The 17,603-nt window shown below is 37.6% G+C and overlaps 1 protein-coding gene across 2 annotated transcripts in view; it reads left to right on the forward strand.

Annotated features, from left to right (window-relative positions):
• MALRD1 (MAM and LDL receptor class A domain containing 1) overlaps positions 1 to 17,603 on the forward strand; it is a 562,786-nt gene that overhangs the window by 30,043 nt on the left and 515,140 nt on the right. For both annotated transcript variants that reach the window (XM_084782548.1, XM_084782549.1), the window contains exon 3: positions 17,453 to 17,547. In XM_084782548.1, the coding sequence (XP_084638674.1) occupies positions 17,453 to 17,547 (95 nt within the window). The remainder of the gene's footprint in view (positions 1 to 17,452; positions 17,548 to 17,603) is intronic.

Consider the following 17,603-nt stretch of genomic DNA (forward strand, 5'->3'; position numbering starts at 1 on the left):
AGCAAAAAATTCCATCCAACAGCTATCTTCTTCTGGCTTCATATGTGCATTTTAAAACTTACAATGAGACAAACTTTTAGTCTGTTTGTAAATATATGTGTTAAGCAGGTATTGTTTGGTAGCCTCTATGTTGTTTTTAACCCAAAGAAATTTCAGTCCAATGAGTGATCTTTTCTCAGTGTATGCTTGCCTTTGTTTAGGGATTCTCTTTCTGTGGCTGTATTATTTATGTCCCAATTAGTGTGAGGAAATGGAACTAACTCATACAGAAGGACTTAGCATGACTCTGCTCCACTAAGAACTTAAGAATTTAGGCAGTGGGATCCATGAGGTGGCTCAGAGGGTAAGAGCACTGGTCATGCAAACCTGGGACACTGAATTTGACCTTCAGAACCTAACATGGAAGCAGGGAACTGAATGATATTCTGTGACCATCACATATGTGCTGTGGGAGACATGCAGTTGCTCAGAAATGCACAATGACAGTGAATAAACATATAAAATTAAACAAAACAGAACATAGTCAATGAGATTTGCCAGTAGACCATAATTTTTCATCCATGAGTATGTTCAGTGAACAATGAGGATTTTATGTCTGACAGAATGACATTTTAGAAATAGAGGACAAAGTATTTTTACTATTCCTCTAAAAAGAAATGAATAATAATTATTGTGAAAATTTTAAAATTCCATATAATTAGTATATGGTATTAAAATATACACCCATTATGTTTGTTTTAAATGTGAAGTATAGCCAGCAATATAAATTAATTTTATCCTGATTCCATGTAATGATCAGCTTTATTATGCTACGTTTTATGATTCATCTGGACTTCGCTTGAAAGAAGATATCTGATTATATAGTAGTTCTTTCTTATCGATAATGGATACATTCCAAGAACCCAGAGGGTTACTGAAATGGAGAAACACTATTTATTGCACATACATGCAGATCTTTGAAAGAGTAACAACAATAATGAAACAAAATCATGTACCATTTTATATTATTTTTCTGTTCCTGTGATAAAATACTCTGACTACACATCTTCAGTTTTAGTTTATTCATAGTTCAAATCAAAGTCCTGAGTGGAGGGAAAGCTGGGGAGCAGGAACCCAAAGCCACTGACCATCCTACCCCCACAGCCGGGAGGAGCGAGCAATGGATGTCTGTCTCTGTCTCCTTTCAGTCCAGTCCAGGACTCGCCCCATGACATGATGACACTTATGTGGGTTGCGTGGTCCTACCTCACCTGGTGTAGTCAAGAGCCCCCCAACACACAGACATGCTGCACAGCCAATCTCTCAGATGGCTCTTAATGTTTGTTGATTTGACAGTTCATATCTACCACCATAATAAATGCTGACTAAAATTGCAAGTGTTTAATGTTGGAATTTTCTACCTGATGTTTCTATTGCTTAGATTACCACGAGCCTCTAAAGCTATAGACTGAAAATCTTGGCTAAGGGAACTGACTATTTGAATGAAATCTCTTTCTCAGAATAAATGTACAAATAAAGTGCATGGTAGAATGAAGGCAAGTGCCTTCCCACCTGTCTAGATTTCAGTATGATATTGCGTGGTTTTTAAAGTTAAAAAACTAAAATAACGATGACATAGAGGTACATATATGTACTTATATTAATATATGTTGTACTTATATTAATATATGTTGATATTCTTACCCCAACTGAAAAGTTTTTATTATTTAAGTCTGTTTTCCAAGACACTATGGTAGATACTCTGGCCTGTAAAAAGGCTGTTAATGTATGTCATCATGTCATGTTTTAAAATTTTTAGAAACATTTTATTTATATACATATATGTAGGTGCTTGTGGTGGCTATAAGAAGACATGAGGTCCCCTGGCACAAAACTTGTGGGTGTTCTGTGAGCCATTCATATAAGTGCTAGAAACCGAATCTGTATTACCTGAACAAGTTGGAGAGAGTTTAGACTTCTGAGCCATGTCTCTGTCCTGCCAAATATTTGTCGTTGATTCCTCCTCAGGATTTGTGTTGTGGAATGTTGCAAACACTTATATATAGAAAGAAGTAATGTGATGTTCTATGGGTTATACCAAATTGTTCCTGCACCAGAACCAAATCTGATTTTGAGAGGGCGAGGGCTTTTGAGAAAGAACTTTAAAGGTTTATTTCAATGGTCAAAGCAGGAGCAGAAATGGCAGGTATAGTGAAGAGCCATGTAAAGGAAGGCGTACCTGGGAGAAGGTGTTCGTCTGTTTAAGAGAGACCATAGAAGTAAGCTATAAATAAAACGTTACTTTTGAAAATCAAGATTAGACTACTGTATGTATGTATGCATGCATGTATCTATATATGTGTGTATGCTGAGGATGTCCTGTCTTATGTCACAGGAACACTACTGATTTTGTCACTGCTACTGTTTCTTTATTTCATTTTCTCTTCAGGAACCGAATTCCTTCCTATGTGACAGCCTCATGTGTGCCCTACCTAGTGAGGGATGATGGTAGCTAAGGAGTACCAAAGTATTTCAAGGGCATGAATATTTGGAACTTAACAATTCCTTCTGCCTCAAGCAGTCCTTTGGGGAAAGCTTAAATTTATACCACAAATTCTGATTGGCAAGCTAATAACATAAGCATGTGCACATTGTGTATGTTTACATAGTTGAAGAGAATAAATGACATGGGGTTTTCAGAGTTCCCCAGCAAACTTGACAGCTATTGGATATCAGATAATAGAACATCACTTCATTTTTCCATTTGTTTTTATTTCAGTTGAGGTATGTGTCAATGAAGGTTTTAGATACATAAATTAACTGATATAATATCAATATAATGCCATCATATAACCTTAGTAATCAAACTGTCAAACAACAAAGTATAAACTTAATTTGATAGCTAAAAATGATACATGGTTTGATTCTTATTGAAATGTAGAAATATTTCTTTGCATAATCTGCTTTGTTTTGTTATGAATTGTATTTTTATGGACATATGTGTTGTTTACATATAAATTTATTCAGATTAATTGAGTCATAAGTGTAAAACAATCATACTCAGTGGAAATATATAAACTCAGTAATAGCATACTGTAGTGAATACAATAGAAATTTTAAATTATTTGCTTTTGAATGATAGCCAGCAGGGAATTAGAATGAAATTCTGTCAAATATGGTAGCAGGGAATGTTACCAGTCAGACAGGTGTCAATTGTCTGCCTGTATGTCAGAGAAGAGTCATAAACACTCACTTGAATTCCCCACACCATATCAAGAAAACATAACAGCAATACACAATATTTAACCCCTGTAAACTTGGTCAATACCTTGAATCATAGCATAAGGAATAAGAGAAATAAATAATATCTCCCTGGCCATGGTTAGCAGAATTCTAATGATTCCCACTTCAGCAAGATTCTTATGCCGCAGTTATGAAATCAAACACAGGTACTGCTGTGAAAGGACTTTGTAAATATAACTAAGATCATCACTTAGTTGACTTTAACATTAGGAAATTATCCTGGGCAACAGAAGTAGGCCAAAAGTAATCAGAGGAGCCATTAAGAAGAGAAGAGAAAGATGAGAGAGCTAAGGTAGAAGGGAGCATCTGGGAGACTGAAGGATCACAAGCCCGAGAACATGCAGCGGTGGACGTAATACAGATAGAAAAAAGCATAAAAGGAGGGTGGGATAGCCTTCAGAGGTGGAGCATCGCATAACAGCCAGCAGATGAAGAGGGGCCTTTGCCTTATACCTGCATAGAACAGAATTGTGCTGACAACATGCTGGATTTGAAGGCAGATTCATCCCCTGAGCCATGAGAAAGAAAGACAGCCAGCGCTTTAATTTCAGCATTTTGAACATCTGAGCAAAGACTCAACTAAGTCCCCCTGTGTCTTGACCTGTAGCCCACAGGAACGGTGAGATAATAGATCTGTGCTATTCTCAGCAACTAACTGCAAAGTAGATTGTTACCACAGTAATGAAAATTGAGGGCTGGCAATGACTGAGAGCATACCTACCATTTTCTAAGATTTTAGGGAAAGAAAGTTTATAATCTTTTGATTATCCATTCATGCTCATAATTAACTTTTCAACATCTATAATGTTTCTTTTATTTGGTACAGCAAAAATAAAATATACATTTGAATTGTGGAGTCTTGTGTTCTTGACTCCACCTGAACATTAGTTAGCAGATTGATTTTGTGGCAAACCTATGTGCTGTCTTTTTTCCTTTTACATGGTACAATTCCTCCAGTTTTTTTCATTTACTATCAACATTCTTGTCATAATTTCTAATGCCTTTATGTTTAAAACATGTCCAATGTTAAGGGTCAGTGTCTGCTATTTCTGTTTCCATAGTTATTATAACAATTCAAAACTCAGAAGACAAGGAGGACAGGGTAATGGGGGGAATATAAGGATCAATTAATAATGTGAAAGAACTTTGATAAGTAATATGGATATATGAGAAAACAATGAAAATGGAGGAGTTGTCCTGTAACAGAGCTACAAATAAAAAAGCCGAGTGTCATAAGTGGGTTACCTATTTTGGAGTTGTTGACAGGTGAAGTACAATAGCCCCTTAAACATTAGCCTATTGCCAATGATACTAATTAATTTTCAGAACTTGCCAGTAGGAACCCATCGATGAGGATAGCACAAAGTTGAGCCATGGGATATGGGTAAGTCAAACTGATAGTTATCTGGAAGTTTTATCTCCCCTGGAGATTCATAATGCTGGAGGGTGCTGAACATACTACTGGAAGAGAAAAGTATCCATCACTTTTACAGAGATACACACTCTGAGAGCTACAATGGCCAGCAAGATATGGCCAGCAAGACATGCCTGCAGTTGCAATAGTGGTATGGACAACATAGGGAGTAACTAACCACTTCATGTTTGAATTCAAATTGCACTGCAGAAATGAAATCCATATTTAGCTCCAATATTGGGGCTAAGAGCCTGTGGCTGGTCAGTAGATGAACATACTACTATTATTTACACAAACAGACACATTAATAAAACAGCTCTTAATGACAAAGCATTATACCCATAAATTAACATATTAATTATTAACCTCTCAAACATCATTAGAGAAGCTAATATTTACAATAGATAGTGATTAACATACAGACTTCAAAATACTCTACTCTAAATGGTTATTTATATCACAACCTGTCCTCTCCCAGCTCAGAAATCAATATGGAAGATGGGATTTTCATGGTTTTCCTAAGAATGGCCCTCGCAGGATCAGATATTTATACTTTGTTCTCAATATGTGGAATTTTCTGGGAAGGATTAGGAAATGTGGCCTTGTTGGAGGTGTGTCACTAAATATAGGCATTGAGGTTTCCAAAGTCCTCTCCATACTTAATTCTCTTGCTCTTTCTATTACTTTCTTCCTCTATCCCTCTTTCTATCTCTCTGTCTCTCTCTGTCTCTCTCTGTCTCTCTCTGTCTCTCTCTGTCTCTCTCTCTCTCTCTCTCTCTCTCTCTCTCTCTCTGTGTGTGTGTGTGTGTGTGTGTATGCCTGTGTCTCTCTGTCTGCATCATCATGGCCAACATGTATGTTCTCAGCTACTCATCCAGAGCCATTCCTGCATACATACCTGCTGCTATGTTCCCCATGGTGGTTATAGAGATACTGTGTCAAAGTGTATCCAAGTCCTCAATAACCCCCCCCCCCCTTTAATAATTTACCTTCATCATGGTGTCTCTTCAGAGCAACAAAAAAGTAGCCAAGTCAGGACATAAAGTATATTAAGAGCAAGATGTTGTAGATCACCACAGTGTATCAGGTTGTTTCTAATTTTTTTCCCTGAATACAGAAGGGAAATTTCTCATATGAACTCACAGTAGTTGTGGCAATTTGCACAAGATCTGGACTTAAGCCAGAAGAATATCAGTATGGAGAAGAAAACCTACCATAAAGTCACATACGTAGTTGATGGCTATTAGTGTTTGATAGGTTCTCAAAGAAGGAGAGTCAATCTCTCTCTCTCTCTCTCTCTCTCTCTCTCTCTCTCTCTCTCTCTCTCTCTCTCTCTCTCTCTCTCAATACCCCAGTCTTTTTTAAAATTTAGTTTTTTAAAAATGTACACACTTTACATCCTGATCATAGCCCCCTTCCTAGTCTCCTCCTGGTCCAACCCTCCTTCCCTCTTCCTCCCTATGCCCCATCCCTAGTCTTCAGAAATGGGAATTCTCTTCCCCTAACAACTGACCTCAGCTCATCAAGTCCCATCAGGCCTGCCTGTATCCTCTTCCTCTGTGGCCTGGTAAGTCACCCTGCCAGGAGGAAGTGATCAAAGAGCAGACAACAGAGTCCGTGGCAGAGACATCCCATGGTTACCATACTAGGGGACACACATGGAGACTGTGCTGCCTATCGGGTACGTCTGAGCAGGGACCCTAGGTCCTCTATACTGTCTTTGGTTGGTGCAGCAGTATCTTCAGGCCTCCCTGTGCCCATGTTTGTTGGCTTTGTTGGTCTTATTGTGGAGTTCCTGTCCCAGTTCCATCTATCCCCCAAATCATCCATAGGACACCCTGCACTCTGCTGAAGTTTGGCTGTGAGAGTCAGCTTCTGCTTCAATCCCCTGTGGGGTGGAGTCTTTCAGAGGACAGCTATGGCAGGCTACCTTCTATCTCTCCTTTGTTCATATATTACTTTTATTAAATTGCATTGTTTCCCAGAATTTTAGAGTTGAAAATGTCCTTTCCTCTATATGCAGTGTTTCTTTAAATAATTTATGCAGATCTTGCCTAATTGTCATAGCATTCCCTCATTTTTTTGTTTTCTTTATATATCTTATTTCTCCATCAATTTTTAAATTGTATTTGCAGATGATAAAATTATGTGTGTGTGTGTGTGTGTGTGTGTGTAACCCTAAGTACTTTACCAGAAAACTTCTATATCTGATAAAAACTTCCAAGAAAGTAGCAAGATACAGAATTAACACATACACATACACATACACACACACACACACACACACACACACACACACACACACACACACACACTGAGTACCAGTCATAAATACAAATGAAAAACATAATGTGAGAGAAATCAGGAGCATGGTACCTTTCCCATTAGCCTCAAAAGCCACAAACAGATAAGTCTATCCAATGAAAGAATTATATAATAGAAACTTTAAAATATTGAAGGAATAAGTTGAAGAAGGCACCAGAAGGTGAAAAGCCTTATAGTGCCCATGGATTTGTAGAATTAATACTGTGAAATTGGCCATCCTACCAAAAACAATCTACAAAAAAAAAAAAAAACCCAAAAAACAAAAAAACAAAACAACAACAAAAAACAATTCAATGCATTTTTCATCAAAACTGTGACGTAATTCTTTATAGAAAGTAAAAAAAATCTTCAACTTAATGTAGAAACAAACAAACAAAAAACTAGAACAACAAAAACAGAATACCTAGACCAATCCTGAGTAGTAAAACAACTGCTGGAGACATCAGCACCTCAGTTTCAAGTTCTTTTACAGAACTTTAGTAATAAAAAACATCATTGCACTGGCATAAAAGCAGGTATGTTAATCAATAGAATATAATTGAAGCCAAGACATTTTCCCACATACCTGTAGACACCTGACCTTTGAAAAATAAGCCCAAAATAGACCCAGGATAAAAAACAATACCTTTAATAAATTATGCTGGTTAAACTAAATGGCTGAATGGAGAACAATGAAAATAGATCCATATTTTCTTTTTTAAAATTTAGCTATTTGTTTACTTTACATCTCAAAGGCAGCTTCTCTTACCTCTTCCTCACCAGTTGACACTCATTCACCCTTTATCCCCTTCTCCTGAGGAAATGGGAGGTCTGTGATAGACCTATATTTTCACCATGCTTAAAACAGAACTCCAAATGGATTAAGGACCCCAATTAAAAGATCAGATACTCTAAGTCTTACACAAGATAAAATAGGGAATAGGCTTTAACCCATTGGCACAAGAAAGGACTTTCTGAATAGGACAACAATGGAATATGTATTAAGACCAACATTTAATAAATGAGACCTCACAAAGCTAAAAATGTTCTGTATGGAAAGGACGCTGTCATTTAGACAAGCAGAATACAGAAAAGATATTTTTTAACCAAATGTACACCCTCAATGTATATAATATAAGGTTATTATCTTGAAAGCATAAAGTACTAAAGAACTAAAACAAAAACCTGTAGATAAAGAAAAAGATGATCCATTTACAACGAGTCATAGAACTAAACAGTTCTCAAAAGTTGAAACAAATGTTGGAAAGATGGAGGGACTGAGCAGTGAGTGCGAGTAGAAAGAGGCAGAACTAGAAAGGAGTCAGCTGGGATCTGTAGTCCACTGCCCCAGGCTGTGTTGAAGCCCAAGCTTCCTACAACGTCCATGGTTGTACAGTAGCCAGGGCGTGTTGATGTCTGTGGCCGGTGTTCCTTTTGAAGGCCATGTGGATGTCCATGGTCTATCCTGCTGCCTGATGCCCTGTTAATGCCCAAGCTCAGTGCTCTGCCAGAGGCCAGGGGGATGTGAGTAGCCTGAACTGCCACCTCTGGCCATTGATATTTTTGGCCAAGGGTTATGATGATATCTGTGGCCTGTGTTGTGGCAGAGGGTCCTGTTGATGTTCATGGTTGGTACTGCCAGAAGAGTCCACACTGAGGTCCATGGTATGTGCTGACACTGGAGACCATGTAGATGTCTGTGGTCCATGCTGTCATCAGAACCATGTGAAAGTCCACGATCCATTCTCCTGCTGACAGTAAAGGGCAAAGTAGCTACTTTTGCAGTGATATCAATGACTGCAGACTCACAGTTGATCAAGAGGGACATAGAAGATTTCTATGGCAACCCCTACCACACTCCTCAAAAGTAACAGCCTAGACAGAAAGCCATGTAAGAGAAGTCTTAAAAGTTGTGGTAAGGATGCTGATGTGTAGCTCTCCACTATTGAGGCCTTCACACAGGAGTGTGGGAAGGGAAGGGTTCAGTTTTCTTTAGAGGGCTGTCCACTGGGAGTTTGACCATGCTCCAGTGAATATATAGGCACACAAATTGGACTCTTCTCTCTCTCTCTCTCTCTCTCTCTCTCTCTCTCTCTCTCTCTCTCTCTCTCTCGTGTGTGTGTGTGTGTGTGTGTGTGTGTGTGTGTGTGTGTGTGTAGGATGTCACAAGTGTAAGGGGAAAACCCTGGGAGGAGTGTGGGAAGTGAGTGTGATAAAAAAATGATGAAAATAGTTTGAATTTGTGTGTGTGTGTGTGTGTGCGCGTGTGTGTGTGTGTATTTATTCTAACTCGGGTAGTAGCTATGTCTTTTCTCCATCAGTGTGGTCTGATCCAACTTCACAGTGTTTTAAAATTTTTATTGACAGTAGATTTTCCCCATATACCCTATCCCAATACCCCATATAGCTACTCCCAGTTCCTTCCCACTTCCCCACCCCATGGGGACTAATCTCCCCATCTGTCTCTCATTAGAAAACAAGCAGGCTTGTAAGGGATAAGTATACAGTAAAATAAAGTAAAACACACACACACACACACACATACACACACACACACACACACACACACACACACACACACACACACACACACACACACCAGAATTGGACAAACGAAGAAACAGAAGGAAAAGAGCCCAAGAAAAGTCACAAGGAACAGAGACCCACTTATTCTGATACTTGAGAATCCCATAAAAACACAAAACCATAAGCCATAATTCAGGCAAACCGCTTATAGGGTAAAAAATAGAATCCGTTCTACAAAATAATGAGACAAAGAACCTGCAAAGATACCATTGAGTTTGTTTTCTCTTGGCCATCTACTGCTGGGCATGTAGCCTACCCTTAAGAGTGCTTTGTTTCCCCCAATAAGACTCCCTTGTAGTGAACTAAATTGTGATGTGTAAGTGGTAAACAATTGAAGAGAACTTCCAGCTTCTCAATTTTAAGAGATAACATTACTGGATATAGCAATCTTGGTTGATGGTGACTTACTTTCCAAGAATGAAATGTATCTTTACATGTTTACCTGGGTAATACGGTTCTGATCAAAGATCCCTTTGCCATCTTGACTATAATATATCAGGAAAAGGCTCTTCTCCAGGCGTGTCTATTTGGAGTCTAAATGTCTCTTGCATTTGGATATGTTTTTCTCCTTCTAGGTTTTGGGAATCTGCTGTAAGTTCATTGAATACATCGGCTGTGCCTTTAACCTTTATTTGCGCTTTCTCTGCACTGTGGACTCTTAGGCCTGGTCTCAGATGTATTCCAGATGGGATGAGTGTATTCTTGTCAAATTCATTCTTCTACTTGCTTTGCTTGTCAATTATACCTTACATGGTGTTTTTTTTATCTGATTGATGAACTCTTATTTTTATTGAGTCTTCTTTATTTGGGTCTTTTTTTTTTCAGAGTCTCAACTTCTCTCATGATTTTTTTTCTATACATGCTTGAATTTTTCATCCAAATTGCTAACAACTTCATACACTTTGGTCTAGGTCCTGAATTGGTTTCTTTACCTCATCCATCATCTGATTAATGGATAGTCAAAATGTGGTGTAGACACACAATGCAATTTTACTCAGTACTATACAACCGAAATAGTGAAATTTGAAGGAGTGTGGATGAAACTGGGAAATATTGTGCTCAGTGAGGTCACACAAGCCTGGAAAACTAGCACAGCAAGATCACTCTCATATGCAGGTCTCAACTTCAAACTTTAAGATGGTCATGTCTAAGTTGAAGAGACTGTCTTCACAGGACAGAAAGCAGGAAAAAGGCTTAGAGAGAAGGACACTTAAGGGTTCTTCTCCCAGCACCCAAATAGTGGTTCACAAGCATCAGTAACTCTAAAGGGTCTTACACCCACCTGCCTTCTGTGGGCACCAGGCATATACATGGTGCATATACATGCACGCAGGTAAAACACTCATACACATAAAATTAGTAATCTACAATGTTTAAGGAATTATGTAATTAAGTAATTATGACTGATTTATGTAATTAATTGGCAGATGAATGCTGTTTCTCATCCATACGTCACAGATGCTGATTATGGTTTCCCTTTCTCTCTGCTTCTCTCAGTTCCTCCTCCACTTCCCCTTCCATCTAGATGCACCCCCTTCTATCCCTCATTAGGAAAGAAGGAAGCTTCTAAGACTTGATACCCTATGAGCATATACAGGGGGAGGAGGTCCCTTTCAGTCACAGTCATAGGGGAGGGGAGTAAGGGGAAAATGAGAGGGGAGGGAGGAATGGGAGGATACAAGGGAGGGGATAACCATTGAGATGTAATATGTAATATGAATAAAATAAAATTTAAAAAAAGTTTAAAAAGATAAAACAAAACCCACCACCTCAATAGGACAATCCAAACATACAGAAGAAAAAGAACACTTCCCAAGACAAAGATATAGATGCAGAGACACACTCAGTCACGCACACTGGAATCCTATAAAAGCACAAACCTGGAAGCCACAGAAAGTATACACACAGAGAACCTGTATGGGACAAAAGGAAAAAAACCTATAAATAAAATAAAAAATAATAATGAAAATAAAGAAATAAAGAAATCCCCAACACAACACTATGAGACAGGGAACCTCCCAAGATGCACTTGAGGTTTTGTTTGTTTGTTTTTCTGATGGCTGTCTGCTGTTGGGCATGTGGACTACAATTAAGAGTAGTTCTGTTGCCCCAGCAAGTCACTCTTGAAGAAAAGCAAATTTTCATTTCCAAGTGGTTATCAATTGCAGAGAGCTCCTGGGTGAGGAATGAGGCACATGTCTACTGCTCTGATCAACTCTAGGGCCCAGTTTCATGCAGATCTATGCAGGCCCTTTGCATGCTGCTTCAGTCTCTGTGGGTTTATAGGAATTTTGCCCATGTTGATTTAGAGAGCCTTGTTTTCTTGGTGCTCTTTTGACTATTACACTCTTTCCACACTCTCTGCTGTAGATTTCCCTGAGCACCTGGGGCAGGGATTTGATGGAAATATCCCATTTAGGGCTGAGTGTCCCAAGGTCTCTCACTCTCTGCGTAGTGTCTGGCTGTGGGTTCCTGTATTTGTTTCCATCTGGACCAGAAGAAGTTGTTCTAATGGTGACTGAGCAAGGCACTGACCTATGGGTAGAGCAGAATGTCACTAAATCATTGTATTGCTATGTGGTTTTAGTAGAATAGTAGTATTTGGTTTTAATCTACATACTTGGGTTATGTAGTCTCAGGTTCTTGATCACGGAAGCAGCAGTAGATGTGCGTTTCCATCTTGTAAAATGGGCTTAAGTCAAGTCAGATCTAGGTTGGCTACTCTGACAAGTTTCACCCCACCGTTGCACTAGCATATCTTGCAGGCAGGACCCCATTGTAGTTTGAGAAGTTTATACTGGGGTTTGTATTTATGCTTCTCTTGGTAGCATGCAGAGTACCTTCTTATACCGAAGGTGCTAGAACATAGGACCAAGACTCTTTGTAGGCATAGCTTGACTTCTCCATGATCAACTAGTAGTGTAGCTGTAATCTTCACCAACAGGGCCTTGCCGTAAGTTTGTGGAGAGCAGCCTATAGTATTTGCACCTTTCTGGGTAGTTTGGGAGTTACCATGGAACTCCCTTCACCAGCAACTGAATTAGTTGTAGCTTATGCCCAGTACTGGAAGCATCATTTAGTGACAAGAGATGTCCAGTTGAGGCTCTCTCTTCCCAGTTATTTGACAGTTTCACTTAGAATCTCTCTCTCTCTCTCTCTCTCTCTCTCTCTCTCTCTCTCTCTCTGTCTCTGTCTCTGTGTCTCTGTCTCTCTCTCTCTCTCTCTCTCTCTCTCTCTCTCTCTCTCTCTCTCTCTCTCGCACACACACACACACACACACACACACACACACACACACACACACACACACACACACACACACATACATGCTTCAACTGCATCAGGTTTCCATATGACCATCAATTGGCTTTTGATTTTAGCTGTCTCTCTCTCTCTCTGTATTCCTTTCTCACTTAAGCATCTAATGCCAGGTTTCTCTCCCTCACCATCTATTGTTAAATACCATATTTCCCTTTCCTAAAGAGATTATCTGCCCACCTGGTTGTTTACTCTATACCTAACCTCTGTGATTCCGTAGATGGTAGCTTGACAATCACTGGTTTATCAACTAGTGAATACATACCAAATTTGTGTTTCTGAGTCTGGGTTGCTTCAATCAGGATGATTTTTTTTTCTAGCTCCATAAATTTACCTGCAAATTTCATGGTATCATTTTCTTTCATGGCTGAGTACTATTTCATTGTGTTAATGCACCACATTTTTCTTTTTATTCATCTTTCTCTGGAGTGATACCTAGATTGTTTCCATTTTGGGCTGTTAGGAATAGTGCAGCAATTAGCATGGTTGGGCAAGTGTGGTAGGATGAAGCATCCTTTGGGTATATACTAAGGAGTTATATAGATGGATTTTGAGGTAGATCCATTCCTATTTCCCTGAAGAACACCACACTTACTTTCATAGTGGCTGTACAAGTTTGCGATCCCACCAGCAATGAATCAGTGTATCCCTTACTCTGCATCCTCTCTAGCATGAGCTGTTTTTATTTTAAATTAAGTCATAAATTAAAAGTTCCTCAATCTACTGAAGCTACCCTCCCATTTAGTAGGTTACCCCTTTGTCTGAATGTTGTTGTCTTTTGCTGTGAAGAAGCTTTTTAGTTTGATGAGGTCTCATTCATTACTTACTGATCTGAGTGCCTGTATTAACAGTGTTCTCTTCAGAACATCTTTCCCTGTGTCATAGTAGCCAAAACCTCCTCTAGGGGTTCAGTGTATCTGGTTTTATGTTGAGGTCTTTGATACATTTGGAGTCGCCTTTCCTGCAGGGTTGTAGGTATGGCTCTATTTGGTTTCATTTACACTCAGCCATCCAGTTTGATGAAAGTTTGACTATCTGTTCGATCAATTTGAAGATGCTTTTTTTTCCTGTGTGTTTTTCTGGGTTCCATAGCAAAAATGAAATTTCCAGACATTTGCTTGATACATGATACCCCATGATATTTTATATTATTTGAGGCTATTGTGAAAGGTGTTGTTTTCCTGATTTCTTCCTCAGGCTGTTGTTCATTTGTATATATGAATGCTACTAAATTTTGTCAGTTAATTTTGCATCATGCTACTTTGCTGAAAGTGTTTATCAAATTTAGAAATTTCCTGGTAGAAGGGTCATTTATGTAATAATCATATCACCTACAAATTTTGGTGTTATTGCTTTTAGCTTGTGTTCATTTAAATTGATACTAGCTATGAGTTTTCTGAAAACTGCATTTGAGATATGTCCCTTGTTTCCTAGTCTTCCAGGCATTGGCCATGAAGGGGTGTTGTATTTTAGCAAAGGTCTTTTATGCATCTAATGAGATGATCATGTGGTCTTTGTCTTTCAGTGTGTTTATATGGTGGATTATACTTATCAATTTATGTGTGTTCGTCCGTTCTAGCATTTCTGAGAGGAAGCCTATTGGGTCATGGAGGATCATATTTTTGATCTGTTCGTAGATTCTATTTGCAGGTGTTTTATTGAGAATTTTTGCAACTATGTTCATATGGTAAATTGGTCTCTAATCTTTCTTTGTTGGATCTTTATTTGATTTGTGTATCAAATAGGACAGTGTTCTATTTGTTCCTATTTTGTAAAATAATTTGAGGAGTGTTGGTATTAACTCTTCTTTGAAAATCTGGTAGAATTCTGCACTAACTTAATATGGTTGATGCTATTTTTGTTGGTAAATTTTTAATAGCTGTTTCTCTTTCACTTGGCATTTTAGGTATGTATAAATAGTTTATCTGATATTGATTTAACTTTGGTAGGTAGTATATGTTGTAAAAAATTTTAAAGCTATTCTAACTCAACGGAGTACAGATTCTTAAAGTATGATTCTTTGGATTTCCTTGATGTTTATTGTTATGTCCCCCTTTTGTCTCTGATTTTGTTAATTTGGATCTTCTAGTCACCTTTTACTTAATTTGGCTACTCATATTGATTTTGCCAAAAAACTGACTCTTTGTTTCATTGATTTTCATATTTTTGTCATGGTTATTGTTTCTATTTGGTTGATTTCAGTCCTGAATTTGACTTTTTTTTTTTTTTTGCTATTTACTCCTTTTGGCTACAATTTCTTCTTATTGTTCTAGAGCTTTCAGGTAGCTGTGTCTCCGATATTCCTATGGAGGCAAATTGACTCTTAGGCATGTTTTCATTGTGTTCCATAAGTTTGAGTATATTGTGTATTAATTTTCATTCAATTCTAAAAAGTCTTTAATTTCTTTCTTAATTTCCTTCTTGATCCATTTTTTTCCTCAGGAGTAAACCATTCATTTTCCTTGAATTTACATGCTTTCTGTTGTTGATATCCATTTTTAATATTTGGTAGTTAGATAAAATGGAGGGTGTTATTTCAATTTTCTTTTATCTGTTGAGAATTGCTTTGTGTCTCATTATGTGGTCAGTTGGTATTAAGAAAAAGGTATATTCTTTTGTGTTCAGATGAAATGTTAAGTAAATATCTGTTAGTTTCCTATGGTATATGACATCAGTTAGCTGGAACACTTCTGTTTTTTGTTTTTTGGTTTTTTTGTATGTATGACTTGTCTATTGTTCAGATACTTCAATACCACAATCTTTTATGAACATCGATGTTCTTGTGTTTGGTAAATAAATGTTAAGAATTCCAATGTCATCTTGGTGAGTTTTTCCGTTGATGAGTATGTAATGTCCTTTACTATTTCATCTGATAATGTAGGTTTGAGGTCTATTTTTGAGATATTATGGCTACACAAATTTTCTTCTTAGTCCATTTGCTTGGAATATTTTTTCAGCCCTTTACTCTGAGATGGTATTTATCCTTGATGTTAAGGTGTGTTTCTTGGATGCAGTAGAAGACTACACTGTTATTGCATCCATTATTTTAGTCTGTGGTGTTTGGTTCCATAATTGAGACCATTGATGTGGAGCTTTATCAGTGAGCAGTGTTTGTTGATTCCCATTATTTTGTTGTTCTAGTGTTGATAGGGTGTGTGTGTGTGTGCACTCATGTGTTTATGTATATCTGTGCTTTCCCTCATTTGAATACACACACACACACACATACACACACACACACACACACACACACACACACACACACACACACATATATATATATATATATATATATATATATATATATATATATTCATAAGACAGAGGCTTCAGTATCAGCCAAGATTGTGCTGTTAAAGCATATCGGGGACTCTCTGATTTGTCCAGGGATTGCCCAATATATATTTTATTAGAAACTTTAAAACAGTGACATATATGTTAATACTACCACACCAAATACCAAGCATCAACACAAGAACACACAAGTTAATAAAAGAAACATCACTACATCTTAAATCACATATTGACCATTACACATTGATGGTGGGAGACTTCAATACCTCACTCTAACCAATATTATATGTTATATATAATATATTATACATTATATTACATATTATTATATATTATATTCATCATGGATGATATTTTAAAGCAACAATTTAAATCCCAGTGATTTCCATTTGTAGAGCTAATAATTTGTTTAAAGCCAATACAATATCTACTTTGCCTATGCTTGTTAGTTAGTAATTTTCACAACATCTGGTTACTACTCTAACAGAAAGCTAATGCCTGCCCAATGTTTCCACCAGCATACCAGAAAGGCTAGACTTCATAATATTAATATTGATGTGACAATTAGATTTGACTTCCAGTCTGGCTTTAAAATACTACAGAGTGACTTGGATAGATAGGTTATTATAACCACTGTCAACACTGTTTGTCCTCACTCATTTGAGAAGCAGCAGTGTAGAAAATAGAGTGTCAGATGACAGAAGCTTCTATACCAGCCATAATAGCCCTGGTAATGAACATCAGGGACTCTCTGACAGTCCAGGGAATACCCAGTATATATTTTATTAGAAGCTCTAAAACATTGAGATATATGTTAATGATTCTACACCTGAGAAAATATCAGGGTTCCAAGATGTTTTTTATGTTTCTGGAAAAAGCTAGGAACATGTTCCCCCAAGCCCTTTGTGACAAAGGTGTAGAAAATAATGTTCTCATTGAATTGTTTTGCTGAGGAGCTTATTTTAATAGGCAGTCCCAGAATTGTGTTCTTCCTGGTTTACTTCTTTATGGAGGTGTCACTTACTACTTCAAATGTGATTGCATTTTATTTTAGACTGCTGCCTATAATAATGTTATGAACTGTATAATCATTATTAGCTTTTGAAGTTTACATTATAAAAGATAAAGTATTAGAAATTTCACTACTCTGTTTTATTTTTAATCATTTAAATACAACAGTAATTACCTCTGGTGCTTACAATAAGGTGACAGTAATCAGTTTGAGTCTAATTTGATAATTCTTTTTTGTCACAGCCCATTTTCTCATATTGGTCTCCGGAGCAGACTCCATCTCCTCAAACTTAAGAAGTAGAGTTTTCCTTCCAACCAATGACCAGCAAGTTTGTCAGGTATTTGAAAACACAAAGCAATTCAAGTTCTGCCATGCTTAGTAATTTCCTTATTG

This window comes from Acomys minous, assembly GCF_964271855.1.
Source record: "Acomys minous genome assembly, chromosome: 5".
Lineage (NCBI taxonomy): Eukaryota > Metazoa > Chordata > Mammalia > Rodentia > Muridae > Acomys > Acomys minous.